The 27,830-nt window shown below is 37.5% G+C and overlaps 2 protein-coding genes across 2 annotated transcripts in view; both read right to left on the bottom strand.

Annotated features, from left to right (window-relative positions):
* Positions 1–12,067, bottom strand: part of LOC124368671 (dihydropyrimidine dehydrogenase [NADP(+)]) — a 139,391-nt gene extending 127,324 nt beyond the window's left edge. Inside the window, exon 1 of the mRNA XM_046825941.1 lies at positions 11,918–12,067. Coding sequence (XP_046681897.1) covers positions 11,918–12,052 — 135 coding nt within the window. The 5' untranslated portion in view covers positions 12,053–12,067. The remainder of the gene's footprint in view (positions 1–11,917) is intronic.
* Positions 12,068–12,957: 890 nt separating this feature from the next.
* On the bottom strand, positions 12,958–27,723 carry LOC124368669. The gene is made up of 3 exons (XM_046825940.1): positions 27,543–27,723; positions 23,239–23,291; positions 12,958–13,184 (listed from the first exon to the last, which is right to left on the bottom strand). The coding sequence occupies exons 1-3, from the start codon at positions 27,696–27,698 to the stop codon at positions 13,046–13,048; spliced, it is 348 nt and encodes a 115-aa protein (XP_046681896.1). The 5' UTR covers positions 27,699–27,723; the 3' UTR covers positions 12,958–13,045.
* Positions 27,724–27,830: the final 107 nt, after the last annotated feature.

Genomic DNA, 27,830 nt, shown 5'->3' on the forward strand with positions numbered 1-27,830 from the left:
CAATGTACCTGTCACTAGCCTTCAACGAGGGCCTCACCCAATATCTTGGGGACCTCTTATACAGTGGCTGGCAATGTACCTGTCACTAGCCTTCAACGAGGGCCTCACCCAATATCTTGGGGACCTCTTATACAGTGGCTGGCAATGATGACACAAGCAGCCGTGGCAATAATTGCGTCTTTCTCATTCGACATCCTTGATATTACTACGCGCCAATTCTTTCCCCACTTGTTGCTCTAAATTTGAGAAGAGCAACTTATAGTTTTCTACCAACACTCGTTAGTCACCTTATAGTTGTCAACTTTGTTGTAAATGCGCCTTAATATGACAACTTTCTAGTTGCAGGACACGAAGATGGGCAAAATGCAATACCGGTTCTCTTCAACAAGTATGCACTGGACAGAGAGGAGTCTTGCAGAGGTGAGATGAATACAAATAATCAACAGAAAATAACATTTATTATAATAACAGCTAACTGTCAGAGCATTTTAGAAACACTGATTTGTTTAGGTGAATATCAGGTGTTGTGTAGACATGGAATTTTTAGGAAAGTCTTAAACGAATGAAAGATTATCCGAATTTTAATTACTGTTAGAGTATACTGGACGTATGTTTGCTAGGACAAGGATCAATTGTTTTTCTTAGTAAGTGTCTCTCAAACTATCCATTAATTAGATTTTAAATTCGATATTCATTTCTCTTTCAAGGAAAGCCCCAATCCGAATAACTGAATACATAGTATATAATACAATCTAAAATATCAAAACTAAAATCTAATTATTGGGTTGTTTGATTTTTTAATTAATTAAGACTAAATTCAATAAGCATGAAGCGTTCCCAATGTCTCCCTCACAGTGTAATCACTACCACAGATACCTGTCTCATCACGTTTACATACTCTATCAGAGTGCAATCACTGCCAGAGGTACCTGTCTCATCACGTCTACATCGTCTAACAGAGTGCAATCACTGCCACAGGTACCTGTTTCATCACGTTGACATCGTTTATCTGAGTGCAATCATTGCCATAGGCACCTGTTTCATCAAGTTCACATCGTCTATCTGAGTGCAATCATTGCCATAGGCACCAGTTTCATCACGTTTATATACTCTATCAGAGTGCAATCACTGCCAGAGGTACCTGTCTCATCACGTCTACATAGTCTATCTGAGTACAATCATTGCCATAGGCACCTGTCTCATCACGTTTACATACTCTATCAGAGTGCAATCACTGCCAGAGGTACCTGTCTCATCACGTCTACATCGTCTATCTGAGTGCAATCATTGCCATAGGCACCTGTTCATCAAGTTCACATCGTCTATCAGAGTGCAATCATTGTCATAGGTACCTGTCTCATCACGTCTAAATCGTCTATCTGAGTGCAATCATTGCCATAGGCACCTGTTTCATCACGTCTACATCGTCTATCAGAGTTCAATCACTGCCACAGGTACCTGTCTCATCACGTTTACATAGCTTATCAGAGTGCAATCATTGCCATAGGTACCTGAATCATCTACATTGTCTACACTCAGTAGACACTGTGTATTGTCTACGAAACTTGACTCAGAAATGTCTTCTGTCATTGAATTTCTAACCATCTTGTCTTACAATAACATTTTATTTTTGAATGTACATAATTCCCCTGTACTTTTATTATCAAGTTCAATATAATTATTTGTATGGTATTCATATCAACCCTCTTAACCTTTATTGTAACTACCACATTGGCGCGGTATATTCCATACTACACTTAGTGAAGTTGACGCACATCATTTTGGTGTACTTTTAGCCTAGTTTGTAATCATGTGTCAGGTTAGTTATTTACCTGAAGAAGAGATCAGATTTCAGATCTCGAAACGTAGTTTTACTGATTTTTCTTGTTTCACTGAACGATGGCAAATGTCCGGAAAAATCATGTTTCCTTCACAATCCTTCCATCGTCAAAAATAAACTTCAAAACGTTAGATAAGGTTATTGTAAGGCGTATGTTCTAGACGATGACTATGAATTTAATAATTTATAAAGACTTACGGTAAAATGACAATCTGATATGACAGTACACCCCAAGAACGGACAGCCCCACCGGGTAGTCCAGAGAGGACTGAGAGCCCAGACTGCAGAGCCTTGTACTCGCTCGGACATGGAGGAGTTGCGTGATCCCCGCCAACTCCTCTCCGTGGAGTCTCCACCTGTGCGTAGCTCCTCTCTACGCCAAACTTACCCAGGTAGACCGCTAGCTAATAAACACTAATTATTCAACCGGTTGTAGTGAACTGGGCTTGAGTTTCATTCATAAGGGCGATGATAAATTTTTGTTCTCATTTTTGATTGCAGGATTATGGAAGACATCTCATCTTAAGAGAAGTCTTGGAAGAATTGTATACTTTTAAAATATTTAAACAATGTAAGACAAGTACAAAAATATTTTAGACTTTTTTGAAATAATCAATAATAATATCATAAAACCGTAAATGCTATTGAATGCGTACTGACCATATTTTTAAAATGGGATACCTCGCATAATTGTACGACTAAGGCTGCGACAGTATTTGGAGTTTAACATTGTTCTGATATCAAGAAAGCCGTTAGCAAAGCCGGTTCCTAATTCACGAATTTCTCTGTAGGTCTCAAGGAGAAACGTTAAGGCAGATGTTAATTGTAGATGTTAAGGTCTGTAGATTGTAACATTCCTAAAACTTGATGAGAGTGAGATTTACCACTAAAAAGTCCTACCAAAGTAAAGAATGCATGGATAATCAATCATGTACGTATCTGCACTGCATGGGGACTGATTACTATGTAGGAACTAATTACTAATATGGATGAGAAATCCTACACTATTAACCCAGTGTCTATCTAATCTTGCTTGTTGTAGGAAGGCGCTCGGGTACATCTGGTGGAGGGGACTACAGTCGAGAGAGAAGCTACAGCCATCATCGCTCCAATGATTATGACTATGATTGTCACTACTACATTGACCCTAATGTGGATAAGAAATCCTACATTATTAACCCAGTGTCTATCTGATCTTGTTTGTTGTAGGAAGGCGCTCGGGTACATCTGGTGGAGGGGACTACAGTCGAGAGAGAAGCTATAGCCATCATCGCTCCAATGATTATGACTATGATTGTCACTACTACATTGACCCTAATGTGGATAAGAAATCCTACATTATTAACCCAGTGTCTATCTGATCTTGTTTGTTGTAGGAAGGCGCTCGGGTACATCTGGTGGAGGGGACTACAGTCGAGAGAGAAGCTATAGCCATCATCGCTCCAATGATTATGACTATGATTGTCACTACTACATTGACCCTAATATGGATAAGAAATCCTACATTATTAACCCAGTGTCTATCTGATCTTGTTTGTTGTAGGAAGGCGCTCGGGTACATCTGGTGGAGGGGACTACAGTCGAGAGAGAAGCTACAGCCATCATCGCTCCAATGACTATGACTATGATTGTCACTACTACATTGACCCTAATGTGGATAAGAAATCCTACATTATTAACCCAGTGTCTATCTGATCTTGTTTGTTGTAGGAAGGCGCTCGGGTACATCTGGTGGAGGGGACTACAGTCGAGAGAGAAGCTATAGCCATCATCGCTCCAATGATTATGACTATGATTGTCACTACTACATTGACCCTAATATGGATAAGAAATCCTACATTATTAACCCAGTGTCTATCTGATCTTGTTTGTTGTAGGAAGGCGCTCGGGTACATCTGGTGGAGGGGACTACAGTCGAGAGAGAAGCTACAGCCATCATCGCTCCAATGACTATGACTATGATTGTCACTACTACATTGACCCTAATGTGGATGAGAAATCCTACATTATTAACCCAGTGTCTATCTGATCTTGTTTGTTGTAGGAAGGCGCTCGGGTACATCTGGTGGAGGGGACTACAGTCGAGAGAGAAGCTATAGCCATAATCGCCCCAATGACTAAGACTATGATTGTCACTACTACATTGACCCTAATGTGGATGAGAAATCCTACATTATTAACCCAGTGTCTATCTGATCTTGTTTGTTGTAGGAAGGCGCTCGGGTACATCTGGTGGAGGGGACTACAGTCGAGAGAGAAGCTATAGCCATAATCGCCCCAATGACTAAGACTATGATTGTCACTACTACATTGACCCTAATGTGGATGAGAAATCCTACATTATTAACCCAGTGTCTATCTGATCTTGTTTGTTGTAGGAAGGCGCTCGGGTACATCTGGTGGAGGGGACTACGGTCGAGAGAGAAGCTACAGCCATCATCGCTCCCATGATTACGACTATGATTATGACTACTATATGGACAATTACGTGGAAGAAAATACCAACGTCATCAAGCCAGTGCCTATCTGGTTGTGTGTGTTTCTCGTCATAAGTTACATCATCGGCGGGGCTTTCCTGTTTGCGGGTTGGGAAAACTGGAATTTGGCGGACTCCGCTTACTTCTGCTTCATTACACTTACCACCATCGGGTTCGGGGACTTCGTGCCTGCACAGCGAGTCAATAAAAAGTCCAACGCAGAAATCAGTATTGCGCTATGCTCTCTGTACTTGCTGTTCGGTATCGCTTTGTTGGCTATGAGCTTCAACTTGGTCCAAGAGGAGGTCATTAGCAACGTCAAGTCAGTAGCAAGAAATCTTGGGATCATAAAAGACGAGTCTGATGATGATGACTATTAATAAAAAGATAAAATACATAATGTTAAAGTAGTTTTATATCTATTGTACTCTATATGCTGAATGCCATTAAATGTTAATTTTTACTATACTATTATTGATTTATGAAGATTATCTGTCCCTTTAAATATCACCATATGTGTCATTAAGTATATTATTCAAGTTTAAGGGTGTCTAATTAAGAATGAGTATTTCCAATTACGTAATGTTCTGGTTCGAGGTTGGCCGAGGAGCAACAAATGAAATAACAATTTTGGAAATAACAAGGCAAAAAGTAACATTGCATACGAATATTTAGTTTAGCTCCATTTCACCTTCCGCTTAGCGTTTGAAATCCGACGTTCGCACTGAACGAACCTTTCCCACCGTGGCTATGCCATTGCATGTTAACGAATAGTAACGTCTGCAAAATTATTCAATTGCGTGATTTTTCGGGATTTTTCCAATGACAAGCATTGTATTAGTATTGGTATTGGTAATAGTACATGAAATTTTTTTAATACATTTTATTATAATACAAGAACAAGTAACATCTTATAATCATTGAACTAAAATGCTTATATCCTTACTTGGCGTTACTGAATAAAAAATCGAATACTCGTACTGTAATAAGTAGAAGACTTTAAATCAGTATTTTTGTATTGGTAACGTTTTAAATACTAGAGACTAAATCAGTATTTGTATTGTTTTAAATATTAGGAGACTTTAAACCAGTATTTCCGTACTTGTTTAAAATACTGAGTATTTCCTAGTAAACATACAGTTTTGTCAATGCTTTTATGTAATTAATATTATTCAAAAGTACAACGCATTTATTTAAAAAAAAAGTATAAACATAATTTATGTTATCTATAAAACAAATTTATACTATTTGAGATGTAGTTAATGAATTGTACGATAAATTGAACCTTTACGAAAAATGAAATAAGCTCTCATTTGAATAAACTAAAATAAAATATCTAAAACGTTGTGAAGTAGCAATATTTTCCAGTTGGAGCAGTAGCGTAGCCAGAAATTTCGTTCGGGGGGGTCCGAAACCGGGGGATCCGGTGGACGTTTTGTGTGTTATTTGCCAATGAATTCACTGGTAAAAGGTAAATACCAAAAATATGGAGCTTTAGTAACTACGCCTTATAGAAAGTGGAAAGATGTAATAGGCAAATTAAACTCTCACAGCAACTCTAGTACCACAAATTTTCTTGTATAGCTACATAAACTTTACGAAGTTCGATTCTGGCCGAGTAGAAGGCACCAAAGTGATGTTGGATTCACTGGATAAGAAAGAAAAAGAACAAAACAGAGCTTCACTCAAGCGTATAATTGACTCAAATATATTTTGTGAAGAAAATGAAATACCCCTTCGGGGATATTGGGCCACTGACGGCCGAAAACCCTTTAGAAAAGAAGGGCGATTTTCGAGCGTTGCTCGGATACAGATCAAACTAACGGTCGGAAAATGCACCGGAAAAACTCTACTGATTAGAAGTTCGGGCACTTTGGATTTCATTGATTGAGGTATTTATGAACGATTTATAATGACGATTTTTTGTATCATTACACTGTAGACGAGCATATAATTATCGGAAAAATCACTTTCGGTTGGAAATAAAATACACCTGAAAACCTCTAATGATTAGAACTTCAACTACTTCGGACTTCGGTTATGGAGGTAAACGTGGTATTTTTGATTGAGTTAGGACGACGATTTTTTGTTATCATTAAACTGTACTCGACTACCTATATAATTATCGAGAAAAAATCACTTCCGGTCGGTAAATACCGAAGAAAAGCTCTCTACTGATTCGTTTTGACGATTTTGGATGTCAGTGGTTGAGGTAAAAGTAGTACTTATAATTATGTTAGGACATTGATTTTAGAGATTAATTCAACGCCGACTAATAAATATATAATTATCGAGAAAAAAATCACTTCCGATCGGAATATACTAAGGAAAATGAAATAATACCTCAGTCAGTGAAATCCAAAGTAGTCGGAACTTCTTATCAGTAGAGTTTTTCCGGTGTATTAGCGATTTTTTAAATTTTTCTTTGATAATTATATAGGTATTAGTCGGCGTTCAATTGATACCTAAAATCAATGTTCTAACATAATTCTAAGTACCACTTTTATCTCAACGACTCAACCAGTGAAATCCAAAATCGTCAAAATCTAAATCAGTAGAGCTTTTCCTCGGTATATTCCGACCGGAGGTAATAATAATACTTTTTATTGTGTCAACAATTATAAAAATTGCATACAATCGTCAAATTAAATTATTTAGAAATATGTATATCTATTTTAAATTGCCCCCATTCATACCCGTTCATACACAGTCCACACTCATTCCTAAGACTCATACATACTTACAGCCATACGTTTAAAACTCTTCTAAAATTTACCACCAGAAATAGAGGATGATCGAATTACTTTAAATTTCATCCCAGCGGCTCATCATAAACTCTTCCACCGAATAAAACACCCTCAACACCAAAAAGTATCTCAATCGAGCTTTAAATTTTGTTGGTTCATTCAAATTTTTGATTTTATCAGGGAGTTTGTTGATCAACTTAACACCAACCTCGAATGGCAAACGTTTGAATGCGGCTGTTCTGTGCGGATGTAACCGAAGGTTGTCCCTGCCTCTTGTCCCGTATTGATGAACGTCCCTGCCCCGGACCAACTCGCACTTAAATCGGCAGTACAGGGCGACATCGAGGATGTAGAGACAGGGCAAAGTTAGCAATCCCAGCTCCCTAAAGGCATCTCTGCATGAATTTCGGGATTTCAATTTTGAAATGATGCGGACAGCTTTCTTTTGACTTCTAAATACTCGCTCAAATTTGTATTTAGAACAGCTGCCCCATAGCCTCAACTCGTACGTTAGATGGGGGTGTACAAGGCCGAAGTAGGCCATTTTTATACATCCCGGGAGCAAAATTTTGAAAGGTTCCGTATAGCATAAATGCCTCAAGAAACCTTTGAGCAGGTACTTTCAATGTGATTGTCTCAAGTCAGACTTCGATCAAGGTACATTCCGAGGAACTAGGTGGAATCAGTTTCCTCTATGAGGACATCGTCCGCCATCACAGCAGCGCGATCCTCAATCTCTCTTTACCGCAAACAGAAATTTAGTGCTTTCGATTTGGAGTTATTGGTCCTCAGATTTAATAAAAAAAAAAAAAACTGAATACATGAATTCAGTTCTAAAAAGAAAATGATTTCTAATTCATGTTTTGTTGGAGCTTTAATGCAGCGTCAACATACTGGACCATTTTCCCTCTCACGAGCGATGAGTTCAGCCTGCTGACGTACACAAGGAACAAGACTGGTCCAAGTATAGATCCCTGTGGGACTCCATAGGAAAAAAGTCGCTAATTTAAAGTAATTTAATTGTTTTTTTTTCTCGATAATTATATATGTATTAGTCGGCGTTGAATTAATACCTAAAATCACCGTCCTAACATAATCCTAAGTACCACTTTTACCTTAACCACTCAACCAATGAAATCCAAAATCGTCAAAATTTGAATCTGTAGAGAGCTTTTCTTCGGTATTTACCGACCGGAAGTGATTTTTTTTCTCGATAATTATATAGGTACCGTGTACAGTTTAATGATAACAAAAATCGTCGTCCTAACTCAATCGAAAACCCCACGTTTACCTCAATCATTGAAGTCCAAATTAGTTGAAGTTCTAATCAGTAGAGTTTTTCAAGTGTATTATCCGACCGAAGGTGATTTTTTTCGATAATTATATACACGTTTACAGTTTAATGACACCTAAAATCAACGTCGTAACTTAATTCTAAGCAGTCACTTTACGTCCCCACGACGAATTTGAACGAAGTGGTCGCTAATTTAAACTGTTCGCCATGTTACGGTTCAGGTTACTTTGCGACGTCACGTGACCGCGCCCTATAGAAATACCGTGATTACACTACACTATTCGAAAGGCCGAGCCCAAAAGTATCGTTTGATACTTTATGATTTAAACGAAAGGACAATAATATTTTTAACAACGGTCACTTCAATCAGTGAAATTAATCAATTTAATGTTTGTAGACAAGAGTAATGATAACTGTCCTTTTTTTCCTGCCCCATGCTTTATTTTTTAATATGTTTTAAAATTTCGGGGGGGGGTCCGGACCCCCTGGACCCCCCCCCTTCGCTACGCCACTGAGTTGGAGCGTTACGATCGCGGAATTTCTTTTGAATTTGTCAGGCTCAAATCAGTATTCCAGTATTTGGTATCAGTGAGGAGATAAGAGTAATTCAGGATTAGTACGAGAAAATATCAATATGTAACCATATCTAGTACTAGATACAAAGTATCTGTCATCAGTATTTTTGGTTCTCAGTATTCGATATAGATACTGGAGAAAAGTTACGTTACAAAGTACTGATTAGTGAAGTCACCTCCAGTAGCAGGTACAACTGCTACTACTACTTTTAAATGACTGCGATTTTATCTGCCACTCCGAGATTTCGCGATTTGACTTTTTATATCTATCATAAGGTATTGAAGTGAAAAATTAATTGATTCTTGCTTCTGCGCACGTGCACGCGCACACACATAAATAAATTATTTATGTGACTTCAGAACTTAACTTATAAGCCTTAAAAATAGACGTTCGACTGCTTTAGAGTAAATTACTGAATATCATACAGAAACTTAATTTATTATTTTGTGAGTATTCATCATAAAAATACTTGTTCTGCGTGTTTTATCAAGAAAAAGTTCCTCTAGATATCTAGAAATGTCAAAAATTATTCTTTAAATTTTGTGAATGTCTCATGTCATATAGCTGTTGTATTTTGGTCTAAATTTGATATTTTAAAATGCCTACAGCATAGTAAATATCCAATCTGGGACACAGTTTACTGCATCAACCTATATGGTATGATTGAATCGAATTGTGTAATCTCAGAATCGTTATTACAAATAACGAATCTCCTCTCAATTTTGTATGTTCATCAATGTAATACTAGGACTATAATTTATAATGTGATTAATAAAAACTGTACATATCACAAACAAAGACCCACTAAAGTGAAATCCATATTCTGAAATATACACAAAACTGTCTTAAACCAGAATCAAAACATTTTTGAACAGGCCTATTTTTAGTCAGAAAGAGCTAGTAATAAAAAAACTTGGCACCACCTTCACAATTTGGAAGAACATGTGGGCTAATGTTTTAATGTTTACATTGATTTTAATTCGTGAATTTTCTTTCAAACATAGTTTATTATTGTTTCAACTATCGGTAGTTGAATTTTGAGTTTAGCTCCAGCTCGCCTTCCTTTTTATTGCAGCGTCTGGTATCTGACGATGTCTCAGACTTGACTCCTGGAATCTGGAGGCATGATGGTCTGAAGAGGTCCAAAGAAAGTCGACGACGAAGAAGCTCAAAACGAATTGTGTACCTGATGAGACAATGAGATTACCACTTCACCTTTTTATAGGTGTCTCTGATTTCGAAACAATGTAAATGCCAGACGCTGCAATAAAAGGAAGGTGAACTGGAGCTAAACTCAAAATTCAATTAAATCAACCCTTCATACAATAGCTACGTTACGTGTTATGTGTATCGGTGGTTATAACATGTGTACTTCATAATGAAATAAAATAAATAAAAAATATACAATCTACACGTTGAGGTTGTGCGTACACCGCGGATTTTCTGGATTCTAGACAAAAGAAAACTGTGCCTGTCTTAGGTCCTTACATTTATTCCCAGATACTCTAGCTTATGAATACTACAAAATGACATTGTTATTGAATATTGAATACTCATGTTGGTGTGATGAAGAGACCCTCTGTGTTGGTGTAGTTGAAGTGTCAGGTGTAGACCAATTGTAGCATAAGTCGACACCAATCTCCACAAAAGACACGCACAAGAGCTGTCCACAACACTGGTAGCTGTTCTTGCACTGCAAATACCACCAAATATAGCTTAAGTTGATGCCAATCTCCACAACAGGCATACACAAGAGCTGTGCACAACACTGGTAGCTGTTCCTGACAGAGACTGACTCCAAGCTTCCAGCTTTCTTTACCAAACAATAAGTAACACTCAGATTCCAGCTTCCCTTCGTAACCACTATGTACCTCTCAGCTATCTATCAGCTATCAGCTATCACTAGGACTGAATCCTAGTGTGCTGCCTCATTTTCCCAATAAATTCATTACGCTCAGATGTTTTCCCTCAATAAATATGTGACTAATTCCTTTCCCAATTAATAACTATCTCCTAGCCTGTTTTTTATGCAAGCAATACAAGACCCACAGCTCCCTGCTTACTTTTCTTAATTAATAAATTATTACTAGCTCCTTGCCTATTTTACCCAATCAATATATCACTCCTAGCTTACTTTTCTTCAATCAATACGTGCCACAGCAGCCTACTCAGAGCTTTATTTTCTCAGTCACTACACAACTCCAATATATGACTTCTTCATCACTTCATAGAAGTATATATCTTAATAACTAATGGATTCATGCAATAGCTTCCCATGTCCTTTAGTACAAAGGGATGAGAGGGTGTGTACCTTGAGCTCATCCAAAGGTTTATTATCATATTTAAAATTTTTGCAATGATACATTTATATTGTTTTACTTACATTCATCTCTATGTTTACTGTTGTTTTGTGTAAAAATATAAAAACAGAAAAGCGCCCAACTGGGAATTCATTATGTTCATTATCTCTATCTCATTAATCCACCTCTGTTTTGAAGAAGGCACTATAATAAAAAAATTTAATTTTAAGAGTATATTTTTTGATTGTAGTTTAGAGCCGGTTATACTTCTAATAAATTATGAATTACCTTTCGGAGTGCCGATGGCCAAGCGGTCCAAGTCGATGGACTTTGGGTATAAGTTAGAGATAAAAAAATATATATATATATATATAAGTTAGAGATAACGCAGGTTCAAATTCTGTCTGTGACCGTTGTACTTTCTATCAGAACCATCGACCTCGTACTGTATCGACTCTCCCTCTTATTCTGTTTGATAAGATCCTCGCACAGGCCAGTGACCCATGAGGACGGATAGAATAAGGATTAAAAGGGGATCAGCCACTCCTTTAAATAAATCTTGCTTTTTGTAATAAAATATTTTCTATTTTGCTTTATAACAGGAATTTAAAACAACCCATGTTGTAAATAATAATTGCAGTATAAAATATGTATGAAACTTATACAAATGTACAGTGATGTACCTCTGTAAACTCTTGGTAGCACTTCCCTTCAGGTAGCTGATGTGGCTCAAGCACGAATCCGAGATATGGCAGCAGAATTGTCAGACAATAACAGCACAGTATGACAGCCAAGACAAGTCTTGATAAAGATATCATCTTGATCTCTTATCATAAAAGTGTAGAGTTGACAGATCGGTTTAAGTGATAAGCTTACAGCAACAACTAATGATTGTATTGTCTCAATGAGGGTGAAAGCATTACAAGCTATTTTCAGTCCGACATGATGCCTCATAGGATTTGTGGAAGTGCACAGCTTGTGAGAACCAAGACAAATTGTATATTCCACTATACTTCATCAAAAGCTGAATATGCTTTATAAAATCTAACTTATCAACTTTAAAATTTTTAATTAGGTTGGGAATCTTTAATTTACTAACCTAATTTAAAAATCTTACCGTGAGATTTTCTACCAATATGCGTTTTGTATTTCGCTAACGTACAATAATACACTTCATATACTCTCAACTCAAAATTGCATAAAATTGAAGAATTTACTTACAACAATATCGGAACAAATCTTACATAAAATAAAATTGTTTAATACTGTGAACAATAATATAACAATGTTTAATAGCCTTCGAATAAGAAAGTATATTACAAGGAGAATATGGTACTCAGATGTGCATTACTATGCCAGAAAACAAGTACGCTCGTAATAAGAGTACAATTGTTGGTGGCTGCACACTTCTTAGACAGATAAAATGTCCACATTAAAACTATTGTCTTTTCATTGTTTCCGACTACTCAGAATTGGGTTTAATCACACCATAGGGTAGAAGTATAGACCCTACGTCTCAGAGGCCAGTGATAAAATTTACTTGTGGGAAAAAATTACTCTCCAGGGGTTCAGTGATCCATTCACCCATTCCATGTGTCCCAATGTTAAATAATTTTTAAAATATTTTAGCATAGAGAATATTAGTTACCTTTTCATTCCAATTTCAATGTTTTGGCCATTTATTTTTGTCCATGTTGCTGGTTGTGTAAAAAAGAAAGTTAAATTAAATGTATAATAATTTATTAATACACTACAATAATAAAACAGCACAATATTTGAAATTAATGACATTATTTTAAAGTAGTAGATGTTTATGTAGAACGACAGTACTTGACAAAGTTGTTAAAGGCTTCTACGCTATTCTTGATCTTTTCTCCTATTTTAGAGAAGTAAGGACGCAGTTTAGAATTATTTTCTTCCTCCAGGCAGAGTCCAAACAATCCTGTTTCTCTGTATACACAAATACAATGCAAAATGAAACCATGGGAATATACAGTAGTCACACCATTATGGTACCAGTGATAGTTTTAAAAATGTAGTGATTCATACATACTTAATCTAAAACTATGTTATGACAGAGAAGACTGTAAAGTGATCAATTATTTTAAAATGTTTTAGAGATGTCCATACTATCCAAAATGAATAAAACAAGAAAATTGATGCTGGCATATAATATTCCTTCATACCAGTCACAGTGAAGCATTTATACACATGTGAATGTGCAAACACAGTAGTGACTTACTGTAGTTTGCTGCTGTTTCACTGAATGTTTACTCTAGCGAGAAAATGTTTAGAATCTGTTTACATAAGTTTCCGGATTTTTGGCTTTAGAAATGTTCATCTCCATGCCATTTGGTAATTTGCACCATTTTCATCAAATACTACCCCTCTCAGTTAGACTTCTCGTTTATTTCTAGACAAGAAGTATCACGACGAGAGAAATAGTGAGTGATATGGATAAAGGAGTGACAGGTATATAAATAATTCTGTATCTTTGCCACAAGAAATTATACAAGTATTATAAATACTATCTTGAAGTATACTTTCTGTATGTCAACAGACAACAAGCTGGAACCTCTGAAGACTTAAACCTAAAACGTTTTCATCTCTGATTCTGGAGTGACAGGTATATAAATAATTCTGTATCTTTGCCACAAGAAATTATACAAGTATTATAAATACTATCTTGAAGTTTACTTTCTGTATGTCAACAGACAACAAGCTGGAACCTCTGAAGACTTAAACCTAAAACGTTTTCATCTCTGATTCTGGAGTGACAGGTATATAAATAATTCTGTATCTTTGCCACAAGAAATTATACAAGTATTATAAATACTGTCTTGAAGTTTACTTTCTGTATGTCAACAGACAACAAGCTGGAACCTCTGAAGACTTAAACCTAAAACGTTTTCATCTCTGATTCTGGAGTGACAGGTATATAAATAATTCTGTATCTTTGCCACAAGAAATTATACAAGTATTATAAATACTATCTTGAAGTTTACTTTCTGTATGTCAACAGACAACAAGCTGGAACCTCTGAAGACTTAAACCTAAAACGTTTTCATCTCTGATTCTGGAGTGACAGGTATATAAATAATTCTGTATCTTTGCCACAAGAAATTATACAAGTATTATAAATACTATCTTGAAGTTTACTTTCTGTATGTCAACAGACAACAAGCTGGAACCTCTGAAGACTTAAACCTAAAACGTTTTCATCTCTGATTCTGGAGTGACAGGTATATAAATAATTCTGTATCTTTGCCACAAGAAATTATACAAGTATTATAAATACTGTCTTGAAGTTTACTTTCTGTATGTCAACAGACAACAAGCTGGAACCTCTGAAGACTTAAACCTAAAACGTTTTCATCTCTGATTCTGGAGTGACAGGTATATAAATAATTCTGTATCTTTGCCACAAGAAATTATACAAGTATTATAAATACTATCTTGAAGTTTACTTTCTGTATGTCAACAGACAACAAGCTGGAACCTCTGAAGACTTAAACCTAAAACGTTTTCATCTCTGATTCTGGAGTGACAGGTATATAAATAATTCTGTATCTTTGCCACAAGAAATTATACAAGTATTATAAATACTATCTTGAAGTTTACTTTCTGTATGTCAACAGACAACAAGCTGGAACCTCTGAAGACTTAAACCTAAAACGTTTTCATCTCTGATTCTGGAGTGACAGGTATATAAATAATTCTGTATCTTTGCCACAAGAAATTATACAAGTATTATAAATACTGTCTTGAAGTTTACTTTCTGTATGTCAACAGACAACAAGCTGGAACCTCTGAAGACTTAAACCTAAAACGTTTTCATCTCTGATTCTGGAGTGACAGGTATATAAATAATTCTGTATCTTTGCCACAAGAAATTATACAAGTATTATAAATACTATCTTGAAGTTTACTTTCTGTATGTCAACAGACAACAAGCTGGAACCTCTGAAGACTTAAACCTAAAACGTTTTCATCTCTGATTCTGGAGTGACAGGTATATAAATAATTCTGTATCTTTGCCACAAGAAATTATACAAGTATTATAAATACTATCTTGAAGTTTACTTTCTGTATGTCAACAGACAACAAGCTGGAACCTCTGAAGACTTAAACCTAAAACGTTTTCATCTCTGATTCTGGAGTGACAGGTATATAAATAATTCTGTATCTTTGCCACAAGAAATTATACAAGTATTATAAATACTGTCTTGAAGTTTACTTTCTGTATGTCAACAGACAACAAGCTGGAACCTCTGAAGACTTAAACCTAAAACGTTTTCATCTCTGATTCTGGAGTGACAGGTATATAAATAATTCTGTATCTTTGCCACAAGAAATTATACAAGTATTATAAATACTATCTTGAAGTTTACTTTCTGTATGTCAACAGACAACAAGCTGGAACCTCTGAAGACTTAAACCTAAAACGTTTTCATCTCTGATTCTGGAATGACAGAATATTTCAGTTTTGTAAAGAGGGGAATTGGAGTCGCTTTCTGTCGGAACGGAATCCATGGGGTTGTCTCAGCCATCCCCACCAGAGTGTGGCATGGAGGCCTTATCAGGAAACAACATCATCAGACTATCTAAATGCCATCAGGCATCTAACACTGCTTTGTAACATTGATGGGATTTAGGCTTGAGTACTATTACTAGGACGTACCAGTTAAACAGCTGGAACAAGAGATGCTCAAGCTTCAACCTTTAGAACATCAAAGAGATTTGGAAGTAGCTCTCTTCCTTTTCAAGTTTATTCACGGATTACTGGACTGCTCCAAAGTTCTAAATTTAATTGACTTTAGACTACCTGGAACTACTACATTTGAGGAATAGCTTCTCACTCATTTGATGTGCATTGGAAACTCTATTTCTGATTCAGTAGACTTTAATCATAACAATCTCCATGTTTTCCGTCTTAAGATTAAACTTCTTACACCTTCGCTATCTGAGCCTATCATTATCCTGCTCTTGACTTCTTGTCTGGACCCAAGTAAAATATTTCGATTGGAATTTATTTTTATTGCCCTATTTGATTTTTATTGTTGATGTTATGATAACCACCTATTTATTTTGTTATCGCTGTTTAATTTATTGTTAGAATTGTATTATTTTGATCTAAGTTTAAATTATTATTATTATTGTTACAGTCACATTTATTTGTTATTATGCTATTTATTATTATTTATCCATAGTTTATTTAGTGGTTGTTTCTTGTCAGACTCTTGTTTCTGATGTTATCTCAGATGAGTTGTCTAGTTTCAAAATTAAATAGACAATTTTAGCACATTTAACCCAAACAATTCAATGTTTGTTGTAGCATAAAAATACTTTTTTTCTACAACCTCACATAGGATAGACATGACATTACGCAAAGTTTCAACTCTTTATGTAACACTTTTAAAGAAAATGCAATTTTTATTTTTGATGTATCTGGTTTTGCAACAAAACCTTGTGAATCATCTGATTTTGCATCAGAACCTTGTGGTCTTTTCTGGTTTCGAACAGGACCTTGTAATTGTACTGGTTTGTGACTAGCCTTGTTATCTCTCAACTATGTTTTCATTAAAGCCAAATGCATCTCACATTCAAAATAATTGTGTTTTTTTTATAGAAATAAAAATGAAGTTTTAGAAAAATGTTTGCTGAGTTAGTACTAGTAATGAATGAATTCAATTTTACTAGGAACTTTACTAATTAAATAATCGTATTTATTGTAATGGGAATTCAAACAAATTATACCATTGGTTCAATTTATGAACTATTTACAATAGGTTACACAATTACAGTACCTTAATAATAAAAACATGTTTTTTTAGAACATAGAGTGCTTTCAGACTTCTTTCTAATAATTGTAGTTCTTTCCTGGTAACGGAATAAGGTTCCATATCTATTACCGACACTTAAAGCCAGGCCCTACTCAGAGTGTTTTTTTTTTTATAATTTTACCAGGGCTCGGGAACTCAGGGGGCCTGCCACACTTGTACGGAGGCAGGTGGCGGAACATGAAGTGGCTTGGTTGGCAGACTGTGGAACCATACTTTGATTACTGCAAAAACCATTGATGTTTTTGTAGTGCAGAATTGTTTTTCATTCGGTTTCTTACCGTTGCTTATAAATGGTGACTAGGGTTTATTAAATAAAGATAGTTTTCTGGACATTCAAGAACATTAATTTCATTATTGTTAAAAATTCCCTTACACTTTGTTAAAAGTCAGTGAGTGAGTGACAGTAAACAGTGAATGTGACAGTTTATTCAAATTTTATGTTTATAATAAGTTTTTTAATTATTCAAAGTGGATTAAAAGTTTGATATAAGTATAAAATCTCTACTTATAAATCAAGTTCTAATTTATCATAAACTATATAATAAATTTAATTGGAAATATATTACTTACAATTCTAGAAGATAAAACCACATGGTTGTAAACAGTATTTTAATAGTGATTTATAATATTTTGGGAGAGTCCACAGTTTGGAATTGAATTGGAACACTCATCATTTAAATGAAATTTATCATTTACAAACTAATTTGAGAAAAAGATAAAATAATAATTAATAAACTGAATTAAAATTGACAGGAAGTGGACTACTAATATGACACCAGTAGTAACAGGCAGTTTGTAATATCTGCCATTAAGCAAAGGGTTAACTTGAGTTGTCAGTCAGCTGTAGCTGTTTACCTGGTCTGTCTACATGTAGATAACTGGCAGACTATACTAGCTCAAGGTCAGCTACAATTGCTTGTCACTACCTTCAATCATGGAACCTGTCTTAATTTATGGGTTACTGATCTATTGATACAGCTATATTGGAAAGGTACTTATATATATATATATATATATATATATATATATATATATATATATATATTTCTTTTTATCAATTTTAAGCAGATATACTGTTCTATTCATTTATTTATTATTTATTTATAAAAAAAAAGCCACCATGTATACTGTTGGTGAAATTGTCTTTGCTAGGGTGAAAGGATATTGCCATTGGCCAGCAGTGATTGAGAAAATCTTAATCAAGGATCCCCAAAAATCAGTATATTACGAGTATAATGTTATATTTTTTATATGCCAATGTAAAGGAAAATGACATTTACCCATACTGGGAAAATCTAGAAGCCTACGGTAAGTTTAAGGCAGATAATCATAAAAATAAAAAATTTAACGCCGCCTTGAAAGAGGCTGAATTAGCCTACAATGACAAATCAAACAACTGCCCCAAACATAAATCAGCTGAAAGTGATACCGCATACCAAAAAAGACAGCTGTCGGCCCTAGAAGTGGCAGAGTCTAAAATACAGGAACATGAAATGCTGAATGATCATGACTTAGAGACTTCGCTTAGTCTTGCGGCAGAAGTTGGAAACGCTCTCCTTTCAGAAAATAGTAAGTTAAAGGAAGACCTCTACATAATGACAATTAAAAACTCCCAACTGGCAAGAAGAATTTCGGACTCTGGTATTTCTGGCTTAAATATACACCAAGCAGAAATTGAAAAACTTAAAGAGGAAAAAGAAGTCCTAATAAATAGAAATTCTGTACTAGTGGATACAATAAATCAAATTGAAGCCCAACTTGCCAAGGAAAAGGAGCTCCGTTCAAAACTTGAATGTATATTCGAAGAACATGATAAAGAAAAAGAACATATAATATCTAGTAATAATATGTAAATTGCTAGACTACAAGAAGTAATAAAACAAATTAAAACACCAAATGAAAATACAATAAGTGATAGGAACTCAAGTCCAACAGCGGAATGTGCGACAAATGATGCAGAAACACAAACCAACATGGACTCCTTACCTTCACAGGGATCACTTCTGCTTCAGTTGGTGGAATTGAGAGTTCGTCTGGACGAGATGAAAAGAAAAACAACTGAACCTGTTCAAAATTGCACATCTGTCACCCTACACCTGGATAATCTAAACAAGCGTCAAGACCACGTAGAGCAGCAGTTAAGGATAATCCAAGACTGCCTATACAACCGAGGAAACTCTGAACCTACTGGACCTCTAATCGAGACATCAAACGGAATACCACTGCCATCCTCCAAACCTCACCCCCCATCTACGAAGAAAAGAGGAAAAAAAGAACAGAAATCTTTTTTCAGTGTATCACTACAGGTAGCAAAGCAAAAAGAGCTTCTGGGTGAAAAACTTAAAAATATAAAATTAAATCTGACCCGCCCCCACCCCAGAACAGAAGAAGCCACTGTCAATGTACCGGATGTTGACAACAATGCTGGCAACATGAACACTGTCCCACGCCATTTGAGACTTGGAGATTCTCTTTCACCTGCATCTACGGACACAACTCGAGAGAATTTTACCCTTGAGACAGAGACGAGTCTATCTATTCCTCGACCTACAGTCCGGCGCAGAAGGCCTCCAATGCTTGCTGTAATACGGGACCAAGGAGAGAGCATGGAAGATTTTCTCTCCAGATACATAAACAACCCCACAGAGCAGGACAATGACATTCAGAACAAAAGCAACCCATCCATAGACTCAACCACTGATGCAGATAATGCCATTTCTCAAGGTTTCTTTACATCAGAATACTCATCTCAGAGGAAGCAAGGCAACAAACGTTTTTTAGCATTAGGCCCCCCTTACAAAGACAGGTGGAAGCAAGAAACAAAGGGAAGAATAATAATCAACTCATCTCTGAAAAGACAACTATACTTCACCAGAATGTAGACCGCATTGGAAACAAGATAGAACGCTTGAACTGTCTGCTTGATAGTCATAAACCTGACATTCTCGTTATCACAGAACATGGGCTAGACTGCGAATCCATCTCAAATGTTCATCTTATAAGCTATAAGCTAATAGTAGCTTTCAGCAGGACCAATCACAAAAAGGGCGGCGTCGCCATTTACAGCCACGACTCAATTGTTAACCCCTTGGAGAGTCTACACATTGAACAGTCTAGCAGAGAACTCCTTTTGGAGTTGTCAGGCATAAATATCTCCCTAACTAATGGAGGAAATCTTCTCATTTTGGGTGTCTATCGACCACCAGATGCCCCCCTCGAAGATGCACTGGCGCTACTGTCGGATGTGCTTGAGACACTACCTTGTAACAACAGTGGGATCTGCATAGTGGGAGACTTAAATGTTGATCACCTGAGAGATTCAAGAGATAAATCATCCTTAAATGAGCTTTTAGCTTCCTTTGGTATACATAGGTTACCTCTCCCCGCCACTAGAATAACAAGTACGTCACAGTCTTCCATCGACCTAGTGTGCTCAAGTCTCGACCAAGATCTGGTAAAAGTGGATATAGTTGATGAACACCTGTCCGACCATACTGGTCAAATATGTACTATAAATGTACCATCGTTGAAAAGTACATCGACTGTCTCTACTCGACACCAGTTCAACTGCAATACAATGTTCACCTTTAAAGATACGATCACTTATCAGTCCTGGGATGGAGTGCTTACGGAGGAGAATGCAGACATTGCTTACTCCAAATTCATCACTCTGATGGTCTCCAATTTGGATTTTGCTTGTCCATACAAGACATATCGCAATAAATCTGTAAAACATAAAATAATTGCCTATGACAGAGAGGTGAGCGAAAAGAAGAACGCCTATATTGCAGCACGTGACAGATTTATTCTGAATGGAAGACCGGAAGACAAAGCAGATGCGGCTCATAAGAAAAAACTTTACGACCTCAAGCTTAGATCATTGAGGCAGTCAGCCAGCGAGAAATTCATCTCTGAATCTGCAAACAAGAATAAAGCCATCTGGACAATAATAGATGCTGAAAGAAAAACATTAAAAAACTTAACTGACTCAATATCTTCACTAAAAATAGCCAATGGAACTACTTGCAATTTACACACCATTTCTGAACATTTAAACAACTACTTCATCAATGTCGCCGAAGAAACCCTGATAAAAAATAATCCCCCAAAAAGGTATACACCTATTGATAATACTTTTACTGTTGACGATCATCTCAGGGTCTTCGCTCCAACTACGATGAACGAAATCCGGACAATCATCAGAGCAACTAAATCATCTTCTTCAGCTGGTGTGGATGATATGTCTTCAAGGCTCATGAAATCTTGCGGGGAGGAACTGCTGGTTCCTTTGACTGACGTAATAAATAAGTCTCTGGCACAAGGTGTGTTTCCATCTAAAATGAAGACCTCAAAAGTATATCCCCTCCATAAAAAAGGGCGAAAAGATGAAATCAAGAATTACAGGCCTATCTCGTTGGTTTCCACCTTCTCAAAAGTCCTGGAGAGAGTTGTCTTAAGTAGACTCAGAGCTCATCTTCAGCGGAACAACATGAACCTTGAAGGACAGCATGGCTTCATTCCAGGCCGCTCGACAGCAACAGCTCTTGGAGATATCATTGAATGTATGATTAACGATTTGGATGCTGGGAAAACAATTATTAGTACATCACTTGACTTAAGCAAAGCATTCGACTGCCTTGACCACAAGATGATTCTAGGCAAACTCGAACATCTTGGAGTTGTCGGAATAGCACACTCTTGGTTTAAAAGCTACCTAAGCAGTCGAATGCAGCTTGTGGAGCTGAAAGGAATCGCCAATGGTATTACAACTTTGATCAGATCAAAGCCACTGAATGTTAAGAGAGGAGTCCCCCAGGGCTCGGTCTTGGGTCCAGTGCTGTTTGCCTTGTTCACAGCCGATCTTCCAAACCATGTCAGCCGGTATAGCAAGGCCATCATGTTTGCCGATGACACCATGCTCCTGACTAGCGACAAGGCGGCAGAAGCACTGGAAGTGAACAACTTCATTGCTGTGAGCTCAGCACAAGACTACTGCATCAACAACGATCTGGTCTTCAATGAAGAAAAAACTACACAGTTGATTATGGGAAAGCTCAAAAATAAGGTCACTGGTCCTCCTAACATTCAAACCCTAACTTCAACAAAACACTTAGGTATAGTTCTTGATGATGAGCTGTCTTGGAACTACCATGTTGACTCTCTTTGCATGAAGCTGAGCTCTTCAATTTTCGCCTTGAAGCGTATTCGAGCCATCAGCACGGCTGAAGCAACAAGAACATCTATCATGCCCTCTTCGAGTCTCACCTCAGATATGGTATAATATTCTGGGGTGGGGCAAAGCAAGAAAACTTGAAACGAGTGCTGGTGCTCCAGAAACGAGCTCTTCGATCCATGGCGGGTCTTCAGCCAAGAGAAAGCTGCAGGAACTCCTTTCAAAGCCTTGGAATTTTAACTGCAGTCTCATTATACATCCTAGAGACAGTTGATTTCGCTCTAAAATCACCTCTTCCAAGAAACAGAAATTTTCACAACTACAACACAAGGCACAATAGCAACTTTAATCTTCCCATCCACAGAACTTCTATTTTCTCAAAGAAACCCTCATACGCTGGAGCAAAACTGTACAATATGCTTCCACAGTCAATAAAAGAAGGCACACCCTCCACGTTGAAGAAGAGGCTCCGGCAATGGCTTGCAGACATCCCACTATACAGCATGGAGGAGTTCATCGCTCGCGTAAGACCTGACGTCAGCAGTGCTACTTGACACTACACTACAAAAAATAAATAAATAAATTATAATTATATAAATTTTGACACCATTCTGTGCTTGAAGCTCATGAATAAAGTTATCTGTATCTGTATCTGTATCTGTATCTGTTGGTATATTGAATATCTTTCCGGGGTCCACCAAAGCCGTGTACAGCCCTGCTTGCAGTGTTGCAATCAACACACTGCCCAATCAACAACTTTGCAGCAAAACGCTGAATATTACAATCTATCAGTTTTTTAAACTGATATCTTTACCTATCAGGGTTTGCGACCTACCCCTACTTTTTCCACAATTTAAATGAAGGAAACATATCAGGTTTTAGATGTTTCAGTATTTAATTATGTAAATATTAATGCCATGAAGCAGAATAAAAGATTCCTATCCGGTTTTGGAACTAGAAGACTCAGATATGTATCTGTAAAACTTACCCTGAGATGTTACAATAGGCAGGCCAACAGCAGGTCACCTGGACGCTGTCACACTGTTCAACAGCCAACCACATGTTTCAGTCTTGGTTTCAGCTTATTGGCTGGCAGTGCTTAACTATAATAACAAGACTATCAAACTACAGAAATGTCCATAACAGAAAATGAAGGGTATTCAATGTTAGCTTTCTTTGTCACCCTTCACTTACCATTATTGAGATTGGATGATTTTGTTATTAAATGTTGTAATACATTTCAATAAATACGAATATTTCAATATCATATATCAGATATAGGCTAAGGCACAGGGATATCAAATTTGATAGTGACCAGTGAAACGAACTTAATAGATCACTGGAAATGTCACATTTTAACACTATAAATAAACAATGGAAATTCACCATTACAAATGGATTCTTTAGAGCAGGAGAGAAAAGAACATTTACAATAAAAGGTAGGTTATGTAGTGTTGATTAGCTTTCGTACAGTTACACAAGAAATTTCATCTTTTATGACAACTATTGCACTATAAAACTCAACCTGGTAGGGCGGGTAAGGTTTTATTTCTGACATTGGGGTATGTAGGATTGCAGACTTTGATGACCTAGTAATGGGCATATACCTTTCTTCTGTGCTGAGAAGTGTTTTAGGAGTAAGATGGAACTGGCTATTTTGGCATTTTAGTATATATTTTTAAACATAGCAATCCTTAGCTTTACGTTTCAGTGTGCAAAAGTTGGCATAATATATATTATCAGTTACGTTTGATCTCACTTGTTTAATTTATGGTTTAAACCCGGGAGCCAACCAACAACTGATGTTATATATAACAGCTGGGCATAATAAGACCTTAGATACTGAAATTTAGATCCTGACATGTGTAATTTCTTTTGATAAAATATTATTTTAAGGATGCCCCTAATCCTAATACACATACATATGATGCATATTAGGGTTAGATATGATGTGGCAGCCTCAGTCACGATTGAGGTTCTTGAGGTGAACTCATGAAGGTGACAACATGATGTTAATGCGGAAAGAAGAGCTTGGCATCAGAGTGGACTGTGGTCAGCAACAAATGCCTTCCTTGTGCTTAGAGGAACGGGTGTAAGCTTTTAAGTGGTGGAGTTAAGAAAGTTGCCAAAGCTTCTAAACATGCAGTTTAATCTAAATAAAGAGTGACACAAAAGAATAGGAGTCATGGCACTTTATTTTTTAATTGGCCTAAAAAGTAAACAGTCAGTTTATCAGAGCTTAAGCGAAACACATATACCATTTTCTTCCATCATCCATGGTTTAGGATGAGCTGGATGGTGACCCAGAGAATGCTGTTTAAGAGAGTATACCAGCTGGTGGCAAAACTGCTAAATTTGAAATCAGACAAACAACCACCACCACCTGGCAGCACCAACGATGTTGCAGCTAGCCAGCAGGTCAAATATACCGACATCTAGAGCGAAGCATCACCAGCAAGTTGGGGTCTGCCAGTTCTGTCGTGATTACTCTGTCCCACCGACATTACCTATAAGCCATCCTATCAGCCTGGAAATTGCCTAGTCAATTCATTGGTGATGGACAAGAAAGAACGGAACCGCTGAGTGCCAGTAACTGCTCTGTTCTCGAGAACTAGCAGTTCTTGTACAACTGTCTCATGTATGCTCAGCATTAAGGATATAACTGTGCCATGTAGGCTATGTTAAGGTTTGTGTATGTGTTTGTATTTGTATATTATATATGTTTTAGAGACATATTTTAAACTCTATGACTTTGTCAATGCATTGTTGTGTGGGATGGCAATAAAAATATTCTTGATTCAGTTCCAAGTAAAATAACCAAACCATTACAGCCCAACTGGCAACTATTACAATTCACAATGTGTCCGCTGCACGTTCCAGCAGCACTGTATAGTAACTAGTTCTTTTCTTTCTTCTAGTCTTCTAACGGTTCTGCACAGTTCTCAACTCAACTCAACAGTTTCAACCATGCCGTGGCGTTACTGTCGTTTTGTTCATTGTACATACTTTCGCTACTTATCATCATATCATAAATGTTTTGAAAATGGTTTTTAAGTCATTTGCTATAATATTGAAATTTTAACTTGTTGTAAAATGTTGCAATTCTTTAGCACCGTATAATAGAACGGTCCTTGCTGTATAACCGCCTCGTCTGGATCCCCCAACTCTACAATTCACAAATCGTGGAGGTTTGTGTGAGTTGCCGTAAAATTAAAATATTTTATTTCAACCTCATTGACAAATAGGCATTCATACCGCATTGGCAGACATCTGCTGGCCGAACTCTGTTAGGAGGCTAGACCACAGTGATTGACCTGCCACCCACCTACGAGTCAATGCCTGTCCGGCAGACATCTGCTGGCCGAACTCTGTTAGGAGGCTAGACCACAGTGATTGACCTGCCACCCACCTACGAGTCAATGCCTGTCCGGCAGACATCTGCTGGCCGAACTCTGTTAGGAGGCTAGACCACAGTGATTGACCTGCCACCCACCTACGAGTCAATGCCTGTCCGGCAGACATCTGCTGGCCGAACTCTGTTAGGAGGCTAGACCACAGTGATTGACCTGCCACCCACCTACGAGTCAATGCCTGTCCGGCAGGCATCGGCTGGCCGAACTCTGTTAGGAGGCTAGACCACAGTGACTGACCTGCCACCCACCTACGAGTCAATGCCTGTCCGGCAGACATCTGCTGGCCGAACTCTGTTAGGAGGCTAGACCACAGTGATTGACCTGCCACCCACCTACGAGTCAATGCCTGTCCGGCAGGCATCGGCTGGCCGAACTCTGTTAGGAGGCTAGACCACAGTGATTGACCTGCCACCCACCTACGAGTCAATGCCTGTCCGGCAGACATCTGCTGGCCGAACTCTGTTAGGAGGCTAGACCACAGTGATTGACCTGCCACCCACCTACGAGTCAATGCCTGTCCGGCAGACATCTGCTGGCCGAACTCTGTTAGGAGGCTAGACCACAGTGATTGACCTGCCACCCACCTACGAGTCAATGCCTGTCCGGCAGACATCTGCTGGCCGAACTCTGTTAGGAGGCTAGACCACAGTGATTGACCTGCCACCCACCTACGAGTCAATGCCTGTCCGGCAGACATCTGCTGGCCGAACTCTGTTAGGAGGCTAGACCACAGTGATTGACCTGCCACCCACCTACGAGTCAATGCCTGTCCGGCAGACATCTGCTGGCCGAACTCTGTTAGGAGGCTAGACCACAGTGATTGACCTGCCACCCACCTACGAGTCAATGCCTGTCCGGCAGACATCTGCTGGCCGAACTCTGTTAGGAGGCTAGACCACAGTGATTGACCTGCCACCCACCTACGAGTCAATGCCTGTCCGGCAGACATCTGCTGGCCGAACTCTGTTAGGAGGCTAGACCACAGTGATTGACCTGCCACCCACCTACGAGTCAATGCCTGTCCGGCAGACATCTGCTGGCCGAACTCTGTTAGGAGGCTAGACCACAGTGATTGACCTGCCACCCACCTACGAGTCAATGCCTGTCCGGCAGACATCTGCTGATGATCGCACTTCAACAACTCTGACTGTGCTCGACATTCTAACCTGTGATAATTTTATTGATGCTATAAAAGCTCACCAGACAGTCAAATACAGCAGTCACTTCACTGTATATTAGAAGAAAATGTAAAACATATGGTAGAGGCACCAGAACTGGAGTATTAAAATTTGTGTAATAAAGCAGTGTTGTTTCTTTTGTCCATTGGTAAGGTTGAGTTTTATGTGAGTACTTCAAACAACTGGGAAACAGTCGAATTGAAGTTAAGAGCTTTTATTGATTTATGGGCTATGGAAAGGTTTGGCTTTTTGGTAAAACAGCAGCTTCTGTTTCACTTAACTATGAATATTAAATGTTTTGAAATTGTTTGTCATTTTTTTTGTTACTGGAAAGGTAACTTTTAGAGGTTGGATTTCTTAGAGTTTGGTGGAGTATTTTCATCTGATACCGAAACTATTATATATCTATTTTGGATTCATTAACAGCCAGATTAGTGAGTTCCATGTTGAATAAAAGACTAAAAGGAGGTGATCCTAGTATAATAAATCCATTAGATAAAGCTGTAATGGAAAACAATATTTTGTATTCGAAACATAAAGACAGTAAAAAACTAGACTTATTGCAAATACAATTTTAAAGATAAAAAGCCCTTCTTTATATAGCCAAAAGTAATTAAAGTAAAAAATATTAGTAGATATAATATTTAGTAGCCACGATACTTAACTTCTGCATTGACTGAATATAAAAAAATGTAAATTACCGGTTGGCCTACAGTGTTGCAAACTGGACCTTCTTCTTGCATTTGTCGACTGCCCTGCATCAGGTACACCCACGTGAATTGGGCCAGGGTGAACAACACAATACCCAACGCCCTGCCAGTGACCGGCGCCTCAACCGTTGGTTTCTCTATCTCCATATCTGTTACATCTTGGCAGATAGTGTTATCTGCTACTCACATTAACTGTTCATGTCATTACACAATTTAATTGCTTCATAGTATAAGCATGTTTTTAAAATTTTAAGTTAATGGAAAAAGTATGTAATTAGG

The sequence above is a fragment of the Homalodisca vitripennis genome, chromosome X, assembly GCF_021130785.1.
Source record: "Homalodisca vitripennis isolate AUS2020 chromosome X, UT_GWSS_2.1, whole genome shotgun sequence".
In the NCBI taxonomy this organism is placed as follows: domain Eukaryota; kingdom Metazoa; phylum Arthropoda; class Insecta; order Hemiptera; family Cicadellidae; genus Homalodisca; species Homalodisca vitripennis.

Coding starts and splice junctions, on each gene's coding strand:
- LOC124368669 (XM_046825940.1), bottom strand. CDS start 27,698: ATGGAGATAGAGAAACCAACGGTTGAGGCGCCGGTCACTGGCAGGGCG. Junction 23,292..27,542: donor GCAACACTGTAGGCCAACCG/GTAATTTACATT, acceptor GCTGTTGAACAG/TGTGACAGCGTCCAGGTGAC. Junction 13,185..23,238: donor GCCTATTGTAACATCTCAGG/GTAAGTTTTACA, acceptor TTGTGTATACAG/AGAAACAGGATTGTTTGGAC.